The following is a 23,875-nucleotide window of genomic DNA, read 5'->3' as shown; positions in this document are numbered from 1 at the left end:
TTCTTAAATACCTACTATATGGCACCATTTTCGAAGAGCGGTAACGCATTTTTAACTCTAAAGCTCGAAGACCAGCCCCTCTCCTGGAGTTCACGCGCCAAGCAATACGTGACCCCGTCGCTCGTACGTACGATTATGTTACACGAACGTACATTCTATACCTATAGACTACCGATAATCAATACACTGGTACTCACAGGCGAATACAGCAATACGTCTAATATCGTAATTTATTTTGATGAAAATAGAAAGCATTGCCAAAAAAGTATGCCAAAAAAACGCATGGGAGAATAGTTGATGGAAACAATTGAATTGAGTTAAGTATTAAGTCAATGTATAAGAAGTCGATAGTATTATCAAATAACAAATTTAACTAATATTCTAAAGTTTAATTTGGGGAAGAACAATATCTCAACTCTAAACACGATTAGGTAGTATGGCTTACAAGTTAAAAACAATTTCACTTTTAAATTAGATCAAAATGTTTCTCTTTGTATACATTAAAATAAATATTATGAGTTATATCCTATAACAAACTACTTTATTGCACTGCTAAAATGTGGCAACAGTAACAATTGGATTGTAGTATATTATAATATAATAATTTTATATATTAAGTTTTTTTTTTATAAATTATAGGCGGATTTGTTTTCATCTTCAATACTACCTATTATAATATGTTTTACGCCACCACCGATCATCTTCGACGAGACAATAAATGGTATTTTATAGTTTTACACACTCGTATACGATTACGTATAGCACTAACCACAGGACGCACAGTACGCTGTAAATAGGTATATAAAAAAATATATAAACACGGAATAATATAATAATAGTGCGTATACGGTTTATCTAGGTCTTACATAATAATTTATCATTAACCCACAACTACCCACACACGACTGTGACCGCGACAGCCGAGTTGGTACTTTTCCCTTTTTGTTCTTCTGTATATAGCTGTAGTGTATACCGCGATGGTTCGTGTGATAACTCCGCGTACAGTTTTATCTCGTTCTAAAAGAGTTTTAAAATCTTATAGGCAGAAATATCCGTAATGGGCGTATTTGATTTCAATATTATATGTATACACTCAGAAGACACAGTTTTGTAATCTAATATTATAATCGGTCTATACACCCAATTCTGCCGCTTGAAACATATTATTATTATTCTTCACCCCGTCGTCCTCGTGTCTTACGTATTTAGTACCTACCTACATGTACCACATACCTAGCAGCCTGCTTGTTGACTTAAAACTAATAAAATGTGTATCATTTCAAAAACTCACCACAACGACGCGGTGGTCATCGTTTAGATGTTTATGGTAAGTTATAGGTACTAGGTATACTCATCCCATCATATTAATAATAGTAATCGTAGTTAAAGTTAATATTACCTATATTGACCTGCATATATTATTGGTTTCTCAATGAATATTAAAATATTAAACGCACATTTTTAATAATATCTATAATATACTATTAAAATTGTTTGTTTTGAAAACTTGTGTTTTGGTATTCAACACATACGTACATTAATAGAAAATTAATAATTAGTAATTAATATGTAGGTAGACTACAGAAGGTAATGTTATGATCTCGAAAACATTTGTGCAATTATTCAACTCGGATTGTTTAATCGTAAATCGAAAATAAAAAATAGTATAGCCGTATAAGTAGGTACATAGTAGTATTAGTCCATAGTAGAAAAAAAACTGTAAATTTATAAAAAAAAAAAATACTATTTGTATAATAATTTAATAACAGTAGGATTCAAAAATAAACTTTTAAGTATGAATTTTTTCATAAATTGATTAAATTAACTTATTAAATAATATATTATATGCTACTAGTACATCTTATCGTACGTCGCTATATGCCTTAATATAATATACATAAGCTATTATTAGACTAGTGATTATTATGAATCATAATTATATTCTTATTTTAAATATGAGGAACATCGTTAGTTAGGTATAATATATTTTAAAATATATATTAAAATGTTTTTACAATAAAATTAATTAACATTATAGGTATAATTTAATATAAAAATATACCTATCTACATAATCTAATTCTTATGTAGTGCATAAACTATAATATTATTTTGTATATTTAAGTATTTGATGTGTTCAAATTTAAATTGTGTTATTACTATAATTATTTATTTAAACACTAAAATTAAAAAAAAAAAATGTATGGATAATGATATCGCAAAATATAAATTTCTGTAATTCTACTAGATCATAGTGCGCTCTGTATATTAAAATGTGTATTATTATCACTGTACATGATTTATATTTATAAATATTAAGAATTTTTAATAAGTACCTATAAACTAGACGTATAAATATTAATATGTAATATTTACGACTAGTTTATACAGGGTGATGGGAAGGGCAATGAAAACAATATTCTCCTCCGGCAAACCCTTAAGTACATTTAGAAATAAATTTGTTTAAACGGTAAACAATAAATGATACGTTTAATTAAAACCATAATGATTTTTAAAAATGTTAATCGATTACCTATACCTATATTCTTAAGTTAATACATGTTTTTGTTTTTATTTAAAATATAGTTAAATTATATACACCTACTGTTATTTGATTCATAAAATATAATAATATTATTAATAATTTATATACATATATAGGTTCATTATTAATTTTAAATTAAGCTATACGGCTATACCAGGGTTTGAAATAATAATAATAATAATAATAAAAAGAAATACAAAAATAACTATTAAAAACAAACACTTACTTGAGTTTGTGTAAGTCCTAAGGATGCGGCAAGCTCAGCTCGTTCGGGTAGTGCTAGGTATTGAGTCCTCTGGAAACGTCTATTGAGCTGTTGTAATTGTAGGCTTGAATAAATGGTTCTAGGCTTCCGCATTTTTTTTCCTTTCCCGTTTACCCTGAGACTGCCATCTTCTGCGATACCACATTTTTCTGAAACGCCCAATACAATTAATTATTACTTTATAAGCTATACTCATCATATTATGCGTAATAATTGTACATAGTTGACAAATAAACAGAAATTTAAAAAGTTATTTTCATCTTGATACGTTATACCTACAATAATGCCTATATCATAATATTATATTATATACCATTACACTGGCGATTCTGGGAAATTAGCGAGTTGATTAGTTTTTCAATAAAGCTGGAGTTTATCGACGAACTTAGATATATTGTACCTAGGTAAAATGTATAATAATTGATTATTCTACACAAAACGTCATGGGATAATATAAAAATGGATGTAATAATACGTCATGGGATTTTTTTTTTTGTTTAGTTTTAACTTTCATGCCTATCTATTTTATAATATTACATACCCATAAGCACACATACACATTTAGAAACGTTAACATACTATGTAGGTACATATAACTAATATATCAAAATGTTTGTATGTGACGCCGTGTCTATGTATAAGTTACCTATAACCTATATATAAATAAGAACAAAAACCATTTTAGTTGAAAATTATCATAATAATTGGAAATTCGGACGAAACTGTTTTAGGGTACAACATAAAAATGTAATTATTTTCGCAGTTATTATTGTTTTTACCCTTTTACTCTATTTGACCGCACCTTTTATATGCTTGTATAACCAATGGCCGTCGCAAGAAAATCAAAAACATATTTGCCGTTTGCTCACCTGCAGCAGGTTGCCACCTCATCCACACCGTTATATTCACCCCCTAGCGTGTACAGCCCTAAGTTCTGTATTTTTGTTTGTCTGTGTAAAAACTGTAAGCTCCCCTCCAAACTATTTACAAATATATTATATAGGTACATGGGAAATTCTATTGACACATACACGCGTCGTCTCCGCATGTTATATTATGTTTACAACCGTTCATATCCACCCATTTTTCAAAAGTATTTTTTACCCCATTCAAATGCAAAAATAATGAAAATAAGGAACGTAAAAAATAAATAATACAATTAGGTTTAGGTATAAAGGTGCGGGTAGAAATAAAATATGTAGTAATAATATATCGTATGTCTATTAGTATTTGGTTATAATCATTATAATATAATATGTTATATAGGTATTGTAGATATCTTAAATGGTAATAAGAATTGGGATTTTTGATTTTAAGCCAATTTTTTTTATTTCATTATAAGTTTGAGTAACATGTATTATTATATAGTAGTTGGCTGCTTTTCAGATGAACCAACTTCATCAGCAGAACACGGAATAACTGATATCACAGTATATTATGTTATAGTATAATATAATAATATGTATTATGTACCATATACTGATTAGGTACCTAGTATGATATTACAATATGAACACGTAAATCCTGCAGATAATATTTTTAACACGAACTAGTTTCGATCATTGGATTTTATCTCGGTTGACTTCTGCAATCGCATCGTTAAATAATATCACGACATTAAAATGTCCTGAGGCAATAAAAAATACTACCTATATATATATATAATATTATAATGTACATACCTAATATCACATGTCGCTATTATTAGTAGAGGTATATTGTATTTATTATATTATATAATATTATAATATTAAAGAGTATAATATCATATTGAATCCTATGAATCCTAATCAGCTGCAAATAATAGAGCGTATACGTGATAATAATTAACGAATTATGCATAATAAAAAACCAGAGCTCAAAAGTGCAGATAAAAAAAATATATAATAATATTCATGTATGTGACAAAGGCTGTGCCTATATTATTTTATCGTATCTATATGTATAACGAAAATTTAAATGATTTGTCCAAAAAGGAATATAAAAATTAAATTACTGTCGCGATACCATGTTGACCTTAACAATCGCGACGGTGGTGATATCCAATAGGTTTTCTAGGGTTTTTGTAATCAACTCTCTTGCGCATGCACACACAATCGAATATGGTTAAAAGACCATACGCATATGTGTATCACGTGTGTGACCTACGATTCGAGTATATCGGTGATCTTATATGATTTATCATACAAAATGTTTTTACGACTGTATATAGTATAATAAACATGTATATATATGTCATTATCGGACGATATTATATTGTATATACACTGCATGCGGACGACAATTACAATTCTTGTGTTATCGAAAAGGGAGAGAAAATTAAACAGAAGTCAAGGCTCGGTTAAATGTCGCGTATTTATGACGATATAGTATAACACGCAAATAGAGAACAATGCACATATTCTAATATATCAGCTTTGTATTTTATAATATAATATGTTATCGAATCTCTCAGCGGTCGAATAACATAATTCATATCATCTTTTTTTTTATAATGTATGTACCTACTAACATATTATTACAATTTCTTTTTATCAGTGCCTCATGTATTTTATATACCTACTTTAAGACTGCTTACTTATATACTAGTTTATTAAGGGGTAGGTAAGGCCTAGAGCTATCTGTCTGAATCAGGAGGATTTGAAAACCTTACATCGAAATTGCATTTAAATATGTCATTATAATATTATATTTCTTATAACTCTCATTCAATATAATGCCTACCTAATATATATAAATATGTATATATTACACTTATCAGGGTTATATATGGTATCTGTATTAGGTACTTATATTGTACTACCTAAATATAATATAAGTATATATATACCTATACTTTACAATATAAAAAATACCTATAACGTTTTGTCATGACATATCGTCGATCGATTGGTATCTTTTTTGATCGTGTTTTGATGTAGGTATATTTGATGTACTTCTCAAATTATTTCTAACCTTCACCGAAAAATATTGTTTGATTCAATATTTTTCGGTTTGGTTTCCTACGACACACGTTAATAAAATATGCTTATTCCTGGTTTAAACTCGTGTGCGATATACACACCGCTTGCTCATAAGATTTTAATTACACTATTGTGCTTTGTTGCAGTAATAATAATTTATTACAACTGAACAGTGTACACAAAAGATCGAATCGCTGTGAAGAAAAATTACATCATTATTAACGCTACCATCATGCATCATTATCCGTAATTAAAAAAAAAAAACACGACGACTACGTTTTAACAATATTAAAATAACACATGTCATAATATATTACATTAAATATATTGTTTATGTGTGCATGGTATGATGTGTGACTTGTGTGCAAACAGTCTGGACGAAGTTGACGAGTTGAAAAACTTAAGTTTGTTGATTTTAATTAAGTTACAATATATAGGTACCATATCATATTATTCCATTATGTGCTTACATCCTAACCTGTAATAGAAGGTGTAATTCATGTAATAATATAGGTTGTAAACTATATAAGTACTTATAGTGTGTATACATCCAAAACAACTTTAACGAGTTACTTTGCTGTAGCACTCAAAGCCAGTGGTTATATGGTCATCAATGAAAATTTCGTTCAAATACAACAGAAGTTATAAATGTCTTAGGTATAATGATTTCAATTAGTTAATATCATAATATGTTTGCTATGATATATTCATTATTTGAGTTGACGTTTTTAAACTTTTAATTTTTGTTGTCGGCTTAAGATTCACATCGCTTGGAAAAAAATTATCTACAGTTTCAAGAAAAATACATCCAGATGTGTCTATAATAGCCTTTATTAGACGTGAATTTTTTTAAATGTCGAGATTTTTTCAGGTTAATATTATAATGACAATATAAGGAATCTTACAAAATTATTTTATTTAATTTAAATTGTTATAAGTTTGTCGTTTGCAGGCCTTATTAGTTATTTACTTTGTAGACCAATATGGTACCTTTATGTATATGTATTAATCATGTTATATCTATACCTATTAGCTACTAGAAAATTAATTTTTCGTTATTTCAGAATGGTGTCGCACGACGGAGATGTCTGCAACAATGCCGTGACTATAGGTATATTGTAATTTTGTCTTTAAGTTGATACGCAATTTAAAAAAAAAACTTTACACGCTGTTTAGAAGGCGTTGCAGCGAAAAAAAATACAACAAACATTATAGGTAACATTGTGTTCTTTTAGAAAAAAATAATTGCAATAATATTGTCATTGGATGAACGAACAAATTACATATTATTCTCACGGACAAATTAATAATTATATATACACATCATAGACACTTTTGGTATGTATTCCTGAGCATTTACTTTCAACTTTACACTGTGAAAATTAAACGTATATCATATACATAATGTGTGTCGAGAATACTTTATTTTTTTTTTAAATCTCACATATATTTCCAGGCTGTAACACACCTCCTCCTACCCAGACAGCAGCCCTCCAAACAGCCAGGCATAATTATTATTCTCTACCACTCTTTTCTCTGTTATTTAATTTTAATAATTGTAATAATCTAATTAGGTACATTGTACCTATATGTATACTTATATATTATATGTATTACATAAGCCAGAAGACACATATAATATAATATTATAACTGAAACATTTAACAGTTTAACTAATTTGTCCTGCAATATATCATGTTGTTTTAATTTCAAATTAAATCAAATCGTCCGTTTGCGTTAATTGTCACCATTATGACATGGTACCAACATACTATTTTATATTTACGACCTATTGCGGTATTAAATAGTGTCATTATTATACGATAGTATTACCTATTTATTACCACATGGTGATCGTATATAGGAAAACTCACGCGACGAATATACAACTACCTATATTATACCTATGTCGTATGTATAGGTATACTATATATAATATTATGTATAATATACAAATTTGGCTCATTTGTACATATTACAAAGAACTTAAATATATATTATAATATATAATGAAAACCACTACGATAAGTAATACGGAATTTAGTCCACGCTATATACGTCTATGCCTATTTACATAAAGTAATATTATTAAGAATGCTGGAAACTTGTATATCAAAGTTGTTTTTACATATTATATCTAATTCATAAGATTATATACAGTTTCTTAGAACAAAGTTTAAATCATTTATATTATAGAGTATTATATTTTGAAACTTACATTTGAACCTATTAAAAATACGATTTTTTTAATAGATTTCTAGAGTTTTAATGCATTTTTTTTTTTATTATTAGGAATTTGAAATATATTTTATAAGGCTTATATAAGTGCATTATTGATGCATTGTTTTCATTGTATTATAATTGTATTTTTATTATTTTTTTATATTCACACAATATGGGCATATGGTTTGAACATAATTATTATATGTAAACTAAGAAATCGAATATTTCATGTCAACTCAAGAGCAAATTTGAATTAATTTGAATTAATCAGACAGTTATATAAATTATAAAAGAACGTCTGCATTGAAAAGTTTTTGGTTTTTTCAGGGTACTCACGTACACAACTTACAACGTCTACAGATATATGTGAAAAGTATAGTACATTTTTTTGTTTCATGAAAACTTTACGTCAATTGTGAATATTTAAATATATATATTATATATAGACTAAATAATTTTTCTACTTTTTGCAAATTATTATTGAAAGTGTGTATAAGTACGAGTTAATATAATTAATACCGTTTCGTCAATATTCCATAAAGTCAATCTAGAATCAATCAACGACCGAGTTAGTCATTGTCCACAATCGAATTATAAGAAAAACTGATAAAAAGTAATTATATTTAAATTCCTAACTATTATACATTCAAATGGAGATAAAAATATTTATATGTACAAATTACAAGTACCTATTACACACTTTATTGTTCAGTTTTTACCCAGTATCAACGTCTTAGGTACTGTGTTAAAATGTCGGTAAACGGGAAGTCGTTAAATCAATCAACTGGTACGACTTTAGATGCGTACAGTACAGTCATTATAATATAGGTAATAAGTTAAATGGAAAAATAATTCTAATTTCATAGCATTTGAGCCCACCGCATTGAAGGTAGATAATTTCTGCAGGCCTCGGTATATCTGTTATATATACATATCTATATATATATTATATTATATATTGACGAATTTAATAATTATAAAAGAAGTATAGTCTTGTACAAAAGCGAAAATACATCATTTGTATAGGTACCTACGTTCTACATATATATTATATAAAAAGTGGCGACGGTCATTTGTGTTTCAAAAATCAATATAGGTTTTGACGGTTTAGGTGTGTGTGAACCCGCAAGAAAGTATGTATAGGTACCTTTTTTTTGGCCGCACGAAAGCAAAACGTCCGTATATATTATATATGTACTCTGCCGGCGGCGGAACGACGTGCGAACCGACAAGATAGTCGGATTTTTTTTTCATTTATTTATTTATTATTATTATTATTATTATTATTATTATTATTATTATTATTATTACTTTTTTATAAAGCCACCACAACCGCCGTCACCGCCGCCGTTGCGGTTTGACGGACGCGCCTTCGACTCCACGTCTTCGTCGTCGGCTTCGTCTTCGTATAGTCTTCGGAGCAGGAGGGCCAATCGTCACGTACGTGGAGTGTGAAAAAAAAAGTATACACACTTGCGCACATGCACACGAGTATAATAATAATGCGTGAAAATGTGACAAGGTCTAACACTAAACAACATTGTTCCGTATGTGCACACAATGACTATACACGAAATTCCATCAGTTATATTATTTTCTGTATATCAATAATTTTATTTTAATTTAATTCATAATAATACGCGAGTGTGCGCAGATTTTATATGTACATAATAATATTATTATTAAATTCGTTATACGTTTATACGTTTATAATATACAATATAGAGACATCTGATACATATTTCATGCATTTCATTTTGATACATCCAATGAAAAATTGTCCACAATGATACTCGATATATATATATATATATCCCGTTTGACCTTATATTCTTCATTAATAATTGTATTCTTATTTATTACTTTCTTCATAATATTATAAGATAATTCCCCCCCCCCCCCAAAGTACACTTAAAATATATACAATATATATTGTATATTGGATATTGATGATTATATGATACTTAAAAGGTTGTGGAAATAATTATATAGTTAAGTTACTAAAGATAACAATAGTTATCTATAGATTTTAAAATCGAACGTTTTTTATAATAATTTGATATTATACTGCGCATGACGGAATTATTAAAATGTTGGTACAAAAAACTATAATACATTAATATAGTATTATACGATTAGTGTGCTCATGTTCCAACTTTACTTTTAGTATTTTTTCATATTGCCCAAATGAGGGTTTTATTGCCCATTAAAATAAATCTTGTTCATTTTATTCTGTGTGGTTATTTTTTTTATTTTTTCAGAGGTCGATAATTAATCATTTTATATTTATAATATATAAATGCAGTAGGTATTATGTGTGTTTTAAACGTATATATTAATCTACATATGCACATACTTTTATTTTTTTTAATAAAACAATCATATTTTCCCATATTATAACATAATACGAACTTCACACACTCCATTAGAAACACGCGCGCACACTCACACACATATTGTGTACTGTGGTTGAATGGAGCCGGAGAACAATGGGTCCGTCATATACGAGATCGGAAAGTCGAGGTGTAGATATTCGAATGCAAAGAGAAAAACAATTATCCAACGAGTACATTTATATACATATTATATATTATATACATATGTGTGTGCATATTTATGGGTATATGTGATATATTATACAAGTATGTAACTGTATAACTGTATGTATATATATAAATAAAAGAATGGAGACCTGCAAGTGTTACATATATATATATATGTGTGTTGTGTGTGGTGTACGCATAGCAGCTGGGCCAAACCTGCAAAGTTTTCGGACTGCAAAAAAAAATCTCCCAAGTGTTTTATTTCCCTAATGGATACTACGAATATAATACGATTTTAAGTTTTACAAAATGTATCCCTCCGTGGTTTTTATCTTATTATTCATATTATATAATAATATGTTACAGTGAATGTTTTAAACTCAGACATTGAAAATGGTTAGTCAAATATTGTTATGTCAGGACACGTTTAGTCATTATCTATTGAGAACATAATATATTTATAATTTTGACTTGATTAATCTGATAATAATGTTGTACTTTGATATAAAATTGATTAGTCATTTTAATTTTATTCATTTCCGATTGTCGTATAGACAATACGTTATTTAGTATCAGCATTTATTAGATTATTAAATTTTAGAAACACAACTAGTGTCAATTTATTGCTGAGTAGGTACAACAATATTTTCTCAAGGACTGAAAAGTTAAACTAAAATTTAATAAATGTACTAGTCGTTCAACAAAGCGATTTTATACTTTAAAATGCCATAGAATTTTACCATGCGATAATAAATTATAATAAAATAATAATAATCATCAATAATTATTTTATAAATTCTTCTTAAATAACAGCAATTCATTTCTAATACATGATTAATATCTTGAAATTATAATTTATCAAGCATAATTTATTGCTAAAGGTAACTAATTAATTATTACAGCCCCTTTAATTTTAGCATTGACTTATAATGGTTCTTAATATAGGTAATAATCACGACTGAGATCGATGACAAAATGTATTATTTTTTATTTAAATGTCTGTGACATTGTCTGCCTTAAATTTACGCTAAAACGTTCACTAAAACGATTAGCCAATAATATCCGAATATCATCAGTGACGGTAACACGGTAACATGTACAGGTATAAGTACTATATTATGTATATTGTATATACATACAATAATATTATATGCGATATAAAAACCACGCGTGTGGTGTATTAGCGTATATGAGTACCTACAATATTATTATTACAAAATACATAGGTACTGGAACGAATTATTTTAAGGTTTGCAAGGCTACAGTGCGATTACAGGTTACATTTTACTTCGAAACTAGTTTGAGCTGTTGTAGGGTTCTAGTTGAAAAATAAAATCGACTAGCAGGCCAACATACTGCTTCAGTTATCACTTGGGTGCATTTGCCTATAGACACCATTGTCATCACTCATCTAGTATAAGATTTTTAAAAAAAAATAAAATAATAACTTGTGTTTATAATTTGTTTACACCATGACATTTTACTAACACGTAACGTCATCTCATGCTCAGTAAAACAAAAAGATATGAAACGAATTTTTTTTTTATAAATGCAAATTATAAGTCTAGGGTTTATCAACAAATTACTCTGAGGGCCATGGAGCCAAATATTTTTACCACAATTAAATTACAATAAAAAAATAAAAACAGATAAATAGATTATAACAATAATTATAATATTATTGATGGCATTTCATATGCATACATCATCAGCATCTTTGGCCATTAGTCTATTTTATGTACCTACGAATGAATAATCGGTTTGGAATTTTAAACATTACATCTTATTTAGATATATTTAATAAAAAAATAAATGATATAAATAATAATTACTACTTGCACATAAAATAAATATCTGTAAGATACTCGAGGCAGGAATATGGGTATATTATTATTATTTTATATATATTTATATCATACTAACAATTTCGTTCCGAAAATATAGACATGTATTAGTTATATATACTATACGGAAAACAGAGAACCAGAAACAGTATAATATAATACATGTATATATATTATAGTGCGTGTCTTACATTATAGAGTCGGCATTTGAAGGCTATTTAAATATATACAATTGAATTCAAATAACATTTTAGATGGTACCCTTCGGAATTCGAAAACACGCAAACCCATAATATTATATTCATCATTATTAAGATTTATTCGAACAAAAATATCGCTACAGTTTATATAGAATATATTATTCGTGTTATTAACTTTTTGAGTAATGATATACTATAATATATGTATATTCTTATATTTTCAGTTTTTATTTGATCCAAACAGCATTGTCAAAACAATAAGGTTTTTACTTATATAAGCTGTTTGCATTATATTTGATTATTTTTTATTATTTTATTGGTTGACTTCTGCGGAATCGAAGATAGTTTTCAGTATCTAATGTATCAATTATTATATGATTGCTAATAATATGAAAGTTTGTACACGCCGTAATTACAACAACTCCAATAACAATGCCAGAAAAGAAGCTAACGCCACTGATCGTTTCAATGATTGAGGTAGCTATTATTACCTGGCCGAATTAAAAGAACATAGTACAGAATTAGCTGAGCGTTTCTACTAGATAATGAGCGAAGCCCTCGGGGCACGTGTGCGATGTAATGTCATAATAAAATACTCATCGAGCCTTCGAGGAGTACATCATATTATTATACCTATATATATAGGCCATATAATATTATACAATGATATATATGTGCGTGTCCGTAGGTATATTAAAAGTTAATCCACAGCTAGCCACTGTAGGTAAAAATTTACGAAAGCGTTTTTGACTTTAAACACGATTTTGTTTATTAAGTAATTAAAGCTCATTATAAGTATTGTTATACTCCTCCGAAAATAGGTAACGTATTATATGTAATAATAATTAATAACGTCAAAAAACGATTATATTGTCATATATGACAGCCCGTTTACGCGACTTTGTCTACATCTAAAATTTGTTATAATATATTTTATTATTATGTAATAACGATATTTATAATGTGGATAATTTTCTCGACAATTATAAGGCTATTATATAATTATAGATATTATAATGTGCGTCATTGTGTTAAATAATTTCGATTTTCGATAATGTATTCAAACAAATGAAATGATCGACACTTCATATGTATGTTTTATTCAAAAACGAAGTTTTAAAGCGATTTACCAAAGCTCTTAAATTAAATATAACAGATAATTGTTTTGTTAAATGATGCCATGTTAAATAAATATAAAATATATTATAATATAATGTATAATGTACAGTGTAATCGTATTGACGTATTATTGGCACATAAATAATAAGTCGGCTTAAAAGATTATATTTAGTAGATGCAATTTTTTTGAAAAGGGTATTTTTTGAATGGACAGAACCTGCACAATATTGAACTAAATTGAAACTATAATAAATACACAATTTTAATAGAACAAATTGACTAACGACAATTTAATTTTTTTAGTTAAACCATAAAAAAAACTATGACAGTAGAAATACTATTGCAGTGTAGATTTCAACTCAATTAGATTTGCCACAAAATGATTTATACAGATCAAAATATATAATAATTGTTTTAAAAGGAATAATTTGCATTGACTATACGTATTGTATTATATTAGTTTTTTTTATAGATTTACAAATTATCTATATATCTAAGTGTAACTTTATGTGTATTATAGGTTTATATATAGGTACTCGCAGTTATAATAATGAATAATTTATAATTATATATATATAAACATAGTTATAATTTATAACCTTATTCTTATACCTCAAATCTAATGACAGTTTTCTGAACAGTAAAATAGACTGTAAAATAATTTTAAGACAATTTTTTTCTCTCCCGATCGAAAAAATATACACTTATTATTATAGAACTGCTGCACGTCTGAAGCTACCCTGTACACCTACTATATAGAAACTATTATTTATAAATCGTTTAGAAAAACTATATAGAAACATTATCTTTGACTGCGATCGAATAACTCGTATTTCAGTTAAATTGTGTTTAAGACAGTAGAATATATACAGCAAACTGCTATTTTGCCGGCCTACTTTTTATGGTTTTCGCGTTATAGTAAATTAACGTAATTGCAGTACCCAAACCGAAATTGTGCCTACATAAATATTATATAGTTGCTTTTTATACAGATTCGTTCTGATTTGAAATTTAAAAAAAAAGTGTATTGCGAAGTTCTTATACATTGCCAGCAAGAGAAATCTATAAAATCAAAAATGTAAATTCTATTTCAGATTATACATTTATACCTATAATATTACATTATGTGTATAAGTAGATATAGCTTTTAATTTACTATTTATTTTATTATAGGCGTGTGCCAATACTATATAATATTACACTCAACGCGTCTCTTTATAATATTATTATGTTTACGCACATTTTTCTGATTATCTCAGTTTGTAATAAACACGTAGCTGGTATAGCTTTTGTAGGTACCTATAAACACGTATACGTCTTTTTAAATTTATGTTATGAAAAAAATTAACTTTACACAAAAAGTCACGGAACCTAGCTAAAATCTTACTTTATCGAATTTGTTTTCTTGATTGAAAAAAAATATTTTGATCGATAATTGAGCATATTTAATATTACCTTTATAAATACTTATAATATTGGCATATTGCATATTATAATTCTTTATATATATAATGCATCTTACAATGGTAGACAGAAATATTCAAATATGAGATACTGGTTTATTATTTCTCGTGTACATATAGAACTATTAATATTAAAATAGAATTATATTTTATATACATATATGCTACATATTAAATTTTATGTGGCTATGACATTTAAACAATTATTGTTAACCTTTAAATGGGACGCCTTATAAAGATAAGTTAATCTTTTTATTTACACTCGTTATTAATTCCCTGTCATTAATCGGCCGATAGTGCGTTTTACATTAAAATTATGACTTATAATAGTCTGTACAACACGGACATCGTTAAATCTTGAGATCGGTTTTTATAATCAAGTCGAACTATTGGTTATATTTTATAAATGTAGTGTACGACTTCGCTCTTTCGTCTACTGAGTGATGAATTCTCTGACACAATTGCTTATATTATTGTCAATAATGTGATTCGTAGAGCAATAAAATCAAATAATAAAACCTCACAATAATATTTCTTGTTGTATACGATATATTAGTTAAGTTTGACTGAAATATATATATTATAATATATCTATTTCGCAATAGACTTTTTTGTTCGTCTATAAACCGATACTGTACGCAATATTTGATATGAATTTTCATCAATCACAAAAAATACAATGTACTTACACGTACATATTATAATGTATGATGCATTTTCAATAGAAGTTTTTAATCGAAATACCTATTATAATATACGTATTGGTATATCTATACCTATATATGTGGGGTAAACGATATAAATTTAATGTATTTCACGCAGTTTTTATATATGGGCGATCCGAGCTTTATATAATATATTATATGGGGTGTATACATATTCGTACAAAGAGCCGAGAGGTTATATGAGGTAGCTGACCACCACCACCCCACTACAAAACGCAGACCTCGACAGGCCGACATGGTATATTATTTTTTTTTTTTTTGCCAACAGTCACCAATAGCAACATTTTCGTAACCATGTACAATACACACCCGGCTTAAAACTATATAGGCAGATATTTTCGTGGAGTGTGCCGAACTCTGCAGCACCCGTCTATATTCATATATATATAGATACCAAAACGCGCACACAATATAAGTACACATGACACACATGTAAATGTTATACCGGGCCACGGTCACACCGAAAATTTATAATCATTTTTCCCGTATGGGCATATAATGTGTATACATATACATAATATATATATCCTATAAATGTATTATGAATGGTATATATATATATATATATATATATGCGCACGTAGACGTAAATCGAACGGAATAGCCGTGCGAGTGACGCGCATCATAATATAATATTAAATATAATACAATAATGTTATGTGAACGGTATATTGTATGTGTGCGCTTGTAAAGACGACGTGCATATTGTTTCGTATTGCGGAAAATATATATTATATTGTATGTACAACAAGTAAAAAAATAAGTCTGCATCACATACTCAATGTATTTATTATGCACGAGAATATTGTCCCGACGTCATCGCATAGATACCGGTGCAAATTTAGAAAAATCAGACTATAATAAATTCATATATACCTATTATAATTTATAGGTAATAATAAGTAATCTAGTACCTAATAACATTACAGTAGCATAACGTAGCAGTGTCTGTATAAAGATCAAAATATTATTAAATCGATTGTTGTACTGACTTGTATATATGAAACATTTTTCGAGCAAGCTTAAAAATAAAAATATATAACCCCTAACTGTTAACTCATTAAACATTATACATTTAATATATTTAATATCAGCAATATTAAATAGTAGGTTTTAACTCAGCTTTGCAAATATTTTAAACGACTAGATTTAAATATATTAGCAAAATGGAAAGTGACTAAAATTACATTTGAGCTCTGCAACCTTGAATATTATATTCGCTATATTTATGTTATACTATCTGTCTATACCTAATATTTAATGTGAAAATGTCTCATGAAAATATTTATGTTTGTTTGAGATAATATTTTTTTCTACATGTTAACAAAAAGCGCAGAAGCTGTCTTATACAGTCAACCGATGTTATCTTTTCTCATATTATAATATCGATTTTAATCACTAACGATGACGAAGTGATTGAATATGCGGTCTGATTTTATGAATAAAAAACGATGCATTATTAAAATCCGTGCTGCTGGCAATCTGTCATCGTGTCGTCTTGCCGGCGTATAATGAAAATATGAAATTTGGAAACCGCAGCCACCGTGGTTTCGATTAATCGACCGTTACAATATAAATAATAATATAATACTGTATATATATTATATACGCCTATGGCTGTTTGGTATTATAAATTCGATATAATTTATTATGTTATACGCACCCACACACATGCGTATACTTATTTTACGACGAATAGAAAACGATATTTATAACTATCGCGATTGACACCCTATATAAATTTATTTGACTATAATTAATAGGTGGATATAATGATTATTATCCCTATGTGGAGTTCATCAAATTGTATAGTTAGGTACATGTTAATAATTATCTATGTTGAAAATTAAAACGCTATTTAAGCACACAAATACACAAATGTAGTAGCGGTAATTATTATTTATATATTGAAAAACATTTAAGGCAAATAAGCATATAATATTTAACTTTATATAATTTAACAATTTATTTTGTTCTACATACTAGGTACCCTACTATATATATATAACTGGTATAAATGTATGTAAAATCCATATATATAGCCTTCTTATTTATTCAGTTTAAGTACATCATGTTTTGAAACAGACTAATTTTAGAACCTTTATTAAATATATACTTGTATGATTTACATAATTACCTACATACATACTGAAAAGATGAAAACGCATAAAGCAGCTTACCATCTATTACCTATAGGTACCTATTTTTGGGCAATATATGCCCAAGGGCCAAGATGCAGCTATATAGTATAATATATTGTTATAAACAAAATGTATACCGACCCAAAACCAAATAAAAAGCATTACAAACATTATTAACTCGATCTACATTAAAAAATTATCAATGAGGAGATGTAGTAATCGTTTTGTTTGGTGAAAATTGGGGAATCGAGCGATAACACATATTGGGGATGACAGGGTCGAAAAGTGAAAGGGGAACGATAAGTGCTGCTGCGGTATATAATGTATATACGTTATATATTATATTATATTATATACATTATATACTTAGAACCCTCCACCACAGTCTACAGTATAATACGTGTATATTAGTACATGTATATTATAATATTATAGTTATATATTACGTTTACACACGCGTACGTGTAAATGTATTAAAAACGGTAATAAAAATTAGCTTGGGGTCGTGTTATACGATAGCACAGGCCACCTGCATCGGGTCTACCCCGAGTGGAGTGTGTGTGTGATTCCATTGTTATCGTCTCGCATTATAATAATAAAATATCGGTAAAATACGATATTGATCCACATCCTTCTAATATTCCTTATTATCAGTACCTTTTTGAGATATTTTTATACTATACGATTGAATGTGATCAGAATTAAGAACTTGGCAATGTTTCCAAATATAAACTATAAGCTCGTTGACTGAACATATTGTAAGATTTTTTACCGATTGATAACAGTATAATATAGAATTTAGTGGAACCGAAAATGTAAACATCACCAAAACTTGCTATAACTTAAAAAAGCTCATACTTACATTATAGCTTTGCAGTAGCAAACAACGCTATTTATTATACAGTAATATTACCAACTGTCAAAAATAAAATTTTCAGAAAAATAATTAAAGTTTGTGGTGAATTGTAAACAGGAAATTAGGTACCTATTAAAATATATAGTATATTTTTGTTTGTATATTCAAGTATATTATATTATAGGTAGGTATATGACTGGACTCGATTGCCACATTTGAGTTTTATATATTTTACAATTATTTTTTGTATATTTATAATATAAAATTTCTTTTCTATTAAACGTTTACACAACGTAAAGCGTCAAAACGAGTTGTGGGGAAATAAAACTCCAAAGCAATATAAGTAAGTATAATACCTAAATATATCTGATATTATGTACTCGCGAGCTTACAGAAATACTGCATATTATTATATTGTAGTGTTTGTGTCTATTCGAAAAACACTTGTCATCTGTGGACACGATCGTATACTCGACACTCGTGCTGCAATGTGTGTACACGAGTTGAAACTTTTGTCTCTGATGCGGTATAATAGTATAATATAATAAACTATATATATATATATTGGTATAATAATATTTAGTATACAATTATAATAGCAATATAAAAAATGAAACGAAATAACAATGAAGAAATATGGAAATTATTTTGCCTATGTGCCCTAAATAATATACCTATAGCGTTTGATAATTTATAGGTCCGTTGAAAAACTCACAATATTATTTAGGTAAAGGTACCTATACTATCCTATATGTACTATTTATGTAGATATGGAATAATATATTGAGAAAAATAATATGTGAGTATCGAAAGTTCCAATAAACGTATTATAACGTATACCTGTATAACGTACCTATACAGGTATATTTCATTAATACTGCAAAAAATATTATAATGCACAAAAAAGCCCGACCAACTTACGCACCTTAACATATTGGTAGCGTATAGGTCATATTTATCCGAGAACATAATATTATACTTAGCTTAACTATAATATTATATCTATATTATTTTAATACCTACCTACTAAGGTCCACTTAGTGCAGTGATCGGAAAACGGCAAAATATTATTTTAAGCTACCCAGAGGACGCCACTAAAAGAAAACGGTACCTATGTCGCATACTTTAGTACACACTATAGGTATAATATATCTACAATATACATTATATACCCATTGTCACATCTAATATAATGTTAATAATATAATATGGTGTCCCTACTATATCGTGAAGAATTTAATAATATTATATTGTTTCTATACCTATTTATCTCCTACATTCTGCTTCGAGTTTTTTAATACAAATGCACGACATGTAACAATTTCATCCAGGAAATAAATATTACGAAAACGTTTCATAAATATAGTATAATATACTACCTATACCTAAAGAGTAATAATTAATAAGTACCAAGTACCCAACTACATATATGTATATTATTATTATATAGCATTTACACACATTATTAAAACTTGAAGTTTACGAGTAATTATAATTTATGAGTCCGTCTTAGGTAATTAATTTTTATTTTGTTTAAAATGTGTAGTTCAATGGTTATCTATAGGTATGTAGTATAGGACTATATAGTTTACTTTTCGCTCCAAAAACATTGTCGTTAAAAAAGTAAATTAAAATAAAGGCATTTAAATATAAGAACCCATCGCGCCGTCAACAGAATATTTTAATCCTACATATTATATTTTTTTGGTCACATCAAAACTGCGTGTATATATAACAATAGGTACTCATTTTCAAAATACCACCACGGCGAGATAATATGCGCTACCGAGACTTATTGATATGAGATAATCTATACAAAAAACTATATATACTTTACTATAGTATGCAGAATCGTGTCGATCGTGCAGTACCTATATGTATATTATGGACACATTTATATATAATATCATATCTAGGTACTCTCGTAAAGGGGGAAATGCGTATATTGTACGCGGCCTGTGTGGTCTAATCGGCGTGTTTTATACGGACGACGGGCTGAATAAATCGATTATCGCGCATTGTTTTCGGTGAGACTATGAATACTATATATATTATATAAACGTATCCCACTCAGGCACTCAGCGGCAAAATATTATATTATTTCTGTACATATTATTATATCGAAACGCATTTTAAAATGTTCTAGAAATATTTGGTGTACGTTTTTAAACAGCAACTAATATTATTTCAGAATAAAAACATCGGTAGGTATATACATATATTATATATATTATATACATATATATTATGCCATTCTACATTACCAACCTATGTATAGGTATATATATTTATAGTAGATTAAAAAAAAAAAAAACACTCCTAAACTATTTTAGTGAATATTGTATTTCCAAAATTGTTTTCATAAAAATGAATAATTTAAATAAAAATGGCTATCAAATATTTATTTGAAAACATTAGTTTTCATGCATCATAGAAATCATGATGTTTTAAATCATAATGATTAACAGCTTTAATACCTACAGGTAAATCGGAAAGTCAAATTCCTCAAAAAATCGTAAGCCCCTGATTTCGACCGTCCTTCATTGCCACTTATTGTTATAACCACATATAATTGACCAAAAACGGTAAAGTCGGGGAGGAGAGTTGGAAATCATTGAAAATTTAAAACGAAAATATAGTCTGACATTAGACTGGATTGTATACCAATAATTTGAAAGTCTAAATCATCTCTTCTGAAACGATTTCGATAACGATCGATGGACCTCTGCCACAGCTGATATTATATTCTATTACGTGCAGTGTACACGCTATAATCTAATCAAAAGTAATACCGCGGCGATCAGTAGTAGCCATACCGAATAAAATATAGTTCTTAATGTTATAACTTATAACTTATAAGTAACTAGGTACGCTGTGTTATAATGGCATATAGGCTCATTATTATATTTAGCTCGATATTTAAGTAACTACCTAATTTTATTGTCACAAATTAATGAACCCATCATAATATCGAAGCCACAGAAGGGCACTGACCAATTATTTTATTTTATTTTATTTTATTTTATTTTAGGGTAAGTCACCTACATACACAGAGAAGGTCCTTAATCCACTGAAGATATAGCTATACGAGGTATATTTCACCACAAATTCAGGGTGCAAAATCAAAATTAGTGGTGCAGCCCCCACCCCCTCGACGGTTAAATCCTAACCACCTATAACCTGCCCATAAATGAGACGGTGACTCTAAGCATTGGTATCATGAAAATATTGACGCTTACCTTCTTTGGTTGGCGACGGACACTGCGGCGTGTACGATCCGAGGTGATAGCTCGAGTACGAGTTCTGGTGCATTGTTGGGAACGGGTACGCGGACATGGCGCCCCTGGGGCTGCCGAACCCACCGGCGCCGTCGTGGTGATGAGGCTGCAGCGAGGCGGCGTTACCGTGGTGCTGCGTTGGGCTGCTGTGGTGCTGGTTGACCGCAGCCGCAGCTGCTGCCGCAAAGTGTGGATGGGCGTGAGGGTGCGGGTGGTAGACGCCGCGCACGTTGTACGGGTTCTGCTGAAGCTCGATGAACGCTGACTTGGACGTGGGCACTGGCGTTATGCTGCCGCCGCCTCCGCCTCGCGAGTCTTGGCCACCGACGGCCGCGTTGTTGCCTCCCGGGCCGTTGGCGCCACCGGCACCACCGCCTCCGCCGGAACCTGGGCCGCCTGTGCTTAGAGCTGTTGCGTCCATGGCGTCACCACCGGCCATCGACGACGGCGTGCCCGTGGACCTCTGTTGCTGGTTAGCGCCACCACCGCCGCCCCCTCCGAACGGGCTCCCGATCTCCCCGTAATTCAGCGTGATGGCTGTCGGGTACAACGAACGGGCAGAGAAATCAATCTCGACCGGCGTCGGACGTGTCTTCGGAGCGGCCGCGCGCGCGTCCGCGGTGCAATGTGTAGGTACAACAATATTATATACCTACGCGAAAAACGAGTGGTGCGTTTTCCACTCGCGCGCGCGCCGAACGATCAACGGAAAAACCGAAACGAAACGAACGCACTGGCACACACACAACAACGACGCGTTCCGAATAACAATGTACGTAACGTATGCGTATTGTACGCCGGTCGGGCGCGTGTGATGTCAATAAAAAACGACCGCGTTAAAAAAATTAAAAACGATGATCAATTAAAAAAAAAAAATCGCGACGTGACGGCGAACGACGACGCGACGACGAGACGGACCACGGTAACGTGCGCACGGACGACGCGAAACGTTCGACGGACGACCTCGCAATGAACTGGCCGAGAGATGTCGCACGACGCGCCGGGGTGCAACCAGTCGGACCGGTCCGGCAAAGGAGGCGGTTACGGCGCGCGCGGACCCCGCCGCGTCCCCCGCCCATTGGTCGTCCGCCATCGTCGTTGCGCGCCGCCGGCGGTGGGGAGCGCCACGGCGGACCCGGCCCAGGACGCCGAAACCCCCCCGCCGCCACCGATCGTCAACCGACTACGCGCGACACGAGCGCGCGTGGTCTCCCACTCTCCGGCCGGCTCGGTCGCTCGACGTTGCCGCCGCCGCTGCTCGAATTCACGCACGCACGCTCGCCGTGTTCCACGCCCCACCTTGCCATCAGTTAGCGCCGTAGCGACGTGGGTCTGTCGCGCCCGATTGTGGGTGCGTGCGCGCGCGATGAAACGGGCGAACGTGCGCGCAGTGCAGCGGCGGCGGCGGCGGTCGATTCTTTTCGTCCCGTCACCCGCCCGCCAGGTCCTGGCCGACGCCGTCAGACCGACGCCCGCCGCGCACACCGCCGCACCATCACGGAAAAACCGATCCCCCACCCTCGCGCGAGCCGCGGCCGGGGCCGCAGCACCGCCGCCACCGCCGCGCCCAGAATCGGACGACGGCTCGACGCCTCTCGACCCTCTTCCGCCCACCCACTAACGTCACCGCCGCCGCCATTTGTCCGTGTACAAGTGTAATATGTATACGCGCGCACATATTTCGTAATGCGCGTACGACGATAAAAATATT

General features: G+C 30.8%; 1 protein-coding gene across 1 annotated transcript in view; it reads right to left on the bottom strand.

The window, feature by feature from the left end:
- Positions 1-23,138, bottom strand: part of LOC100574649 (homeotic protein distal-less) — a 114,800-nt gene extending 91,662 nt beyond the window's left edge. Inside the window, exons 1-2 of the mRNA XM_003244545.4 lie at positions 22,126-23,138; positions 2,771-2,958 (exon numbers count right to left, since the gene is read on the bottom strand). Coding sequence (XP_003244593.1) covers positions 2,771-2,958; positions 22,126-22,603 — 666 coding nt within the window. The 5' untranslated portion in view covers positions 22,604-23,138. The remainder of the gene's footprint in view (positions 1-2,770; positions 2,959-22,125) is intronic.
- Between the last annotated feature and the right edge of the window lie 737 nt (positions 23,139-23,875).

Source organism: Acyrthosiphon pisum, chromosome X, assembly GCF_005508785.2.
Source record: "Acyrthosiphon pisum isolate AL4f chromosome X, pea_aphid_22Mar2018_4r6ur, whole genome shotgun sequence".
Classification (NCBI taxonomy): Eukaryota; Metazoa; Arthropoda; class Insecta; order Hemiptera; family Aphididae; genus Acyrthosiphon; species Acyrthosiphon pisum.
Note: the sequence above shows the minus strand (reverse complement) of the source record. Positions and strands in the feature narration are given on the sequence as shown.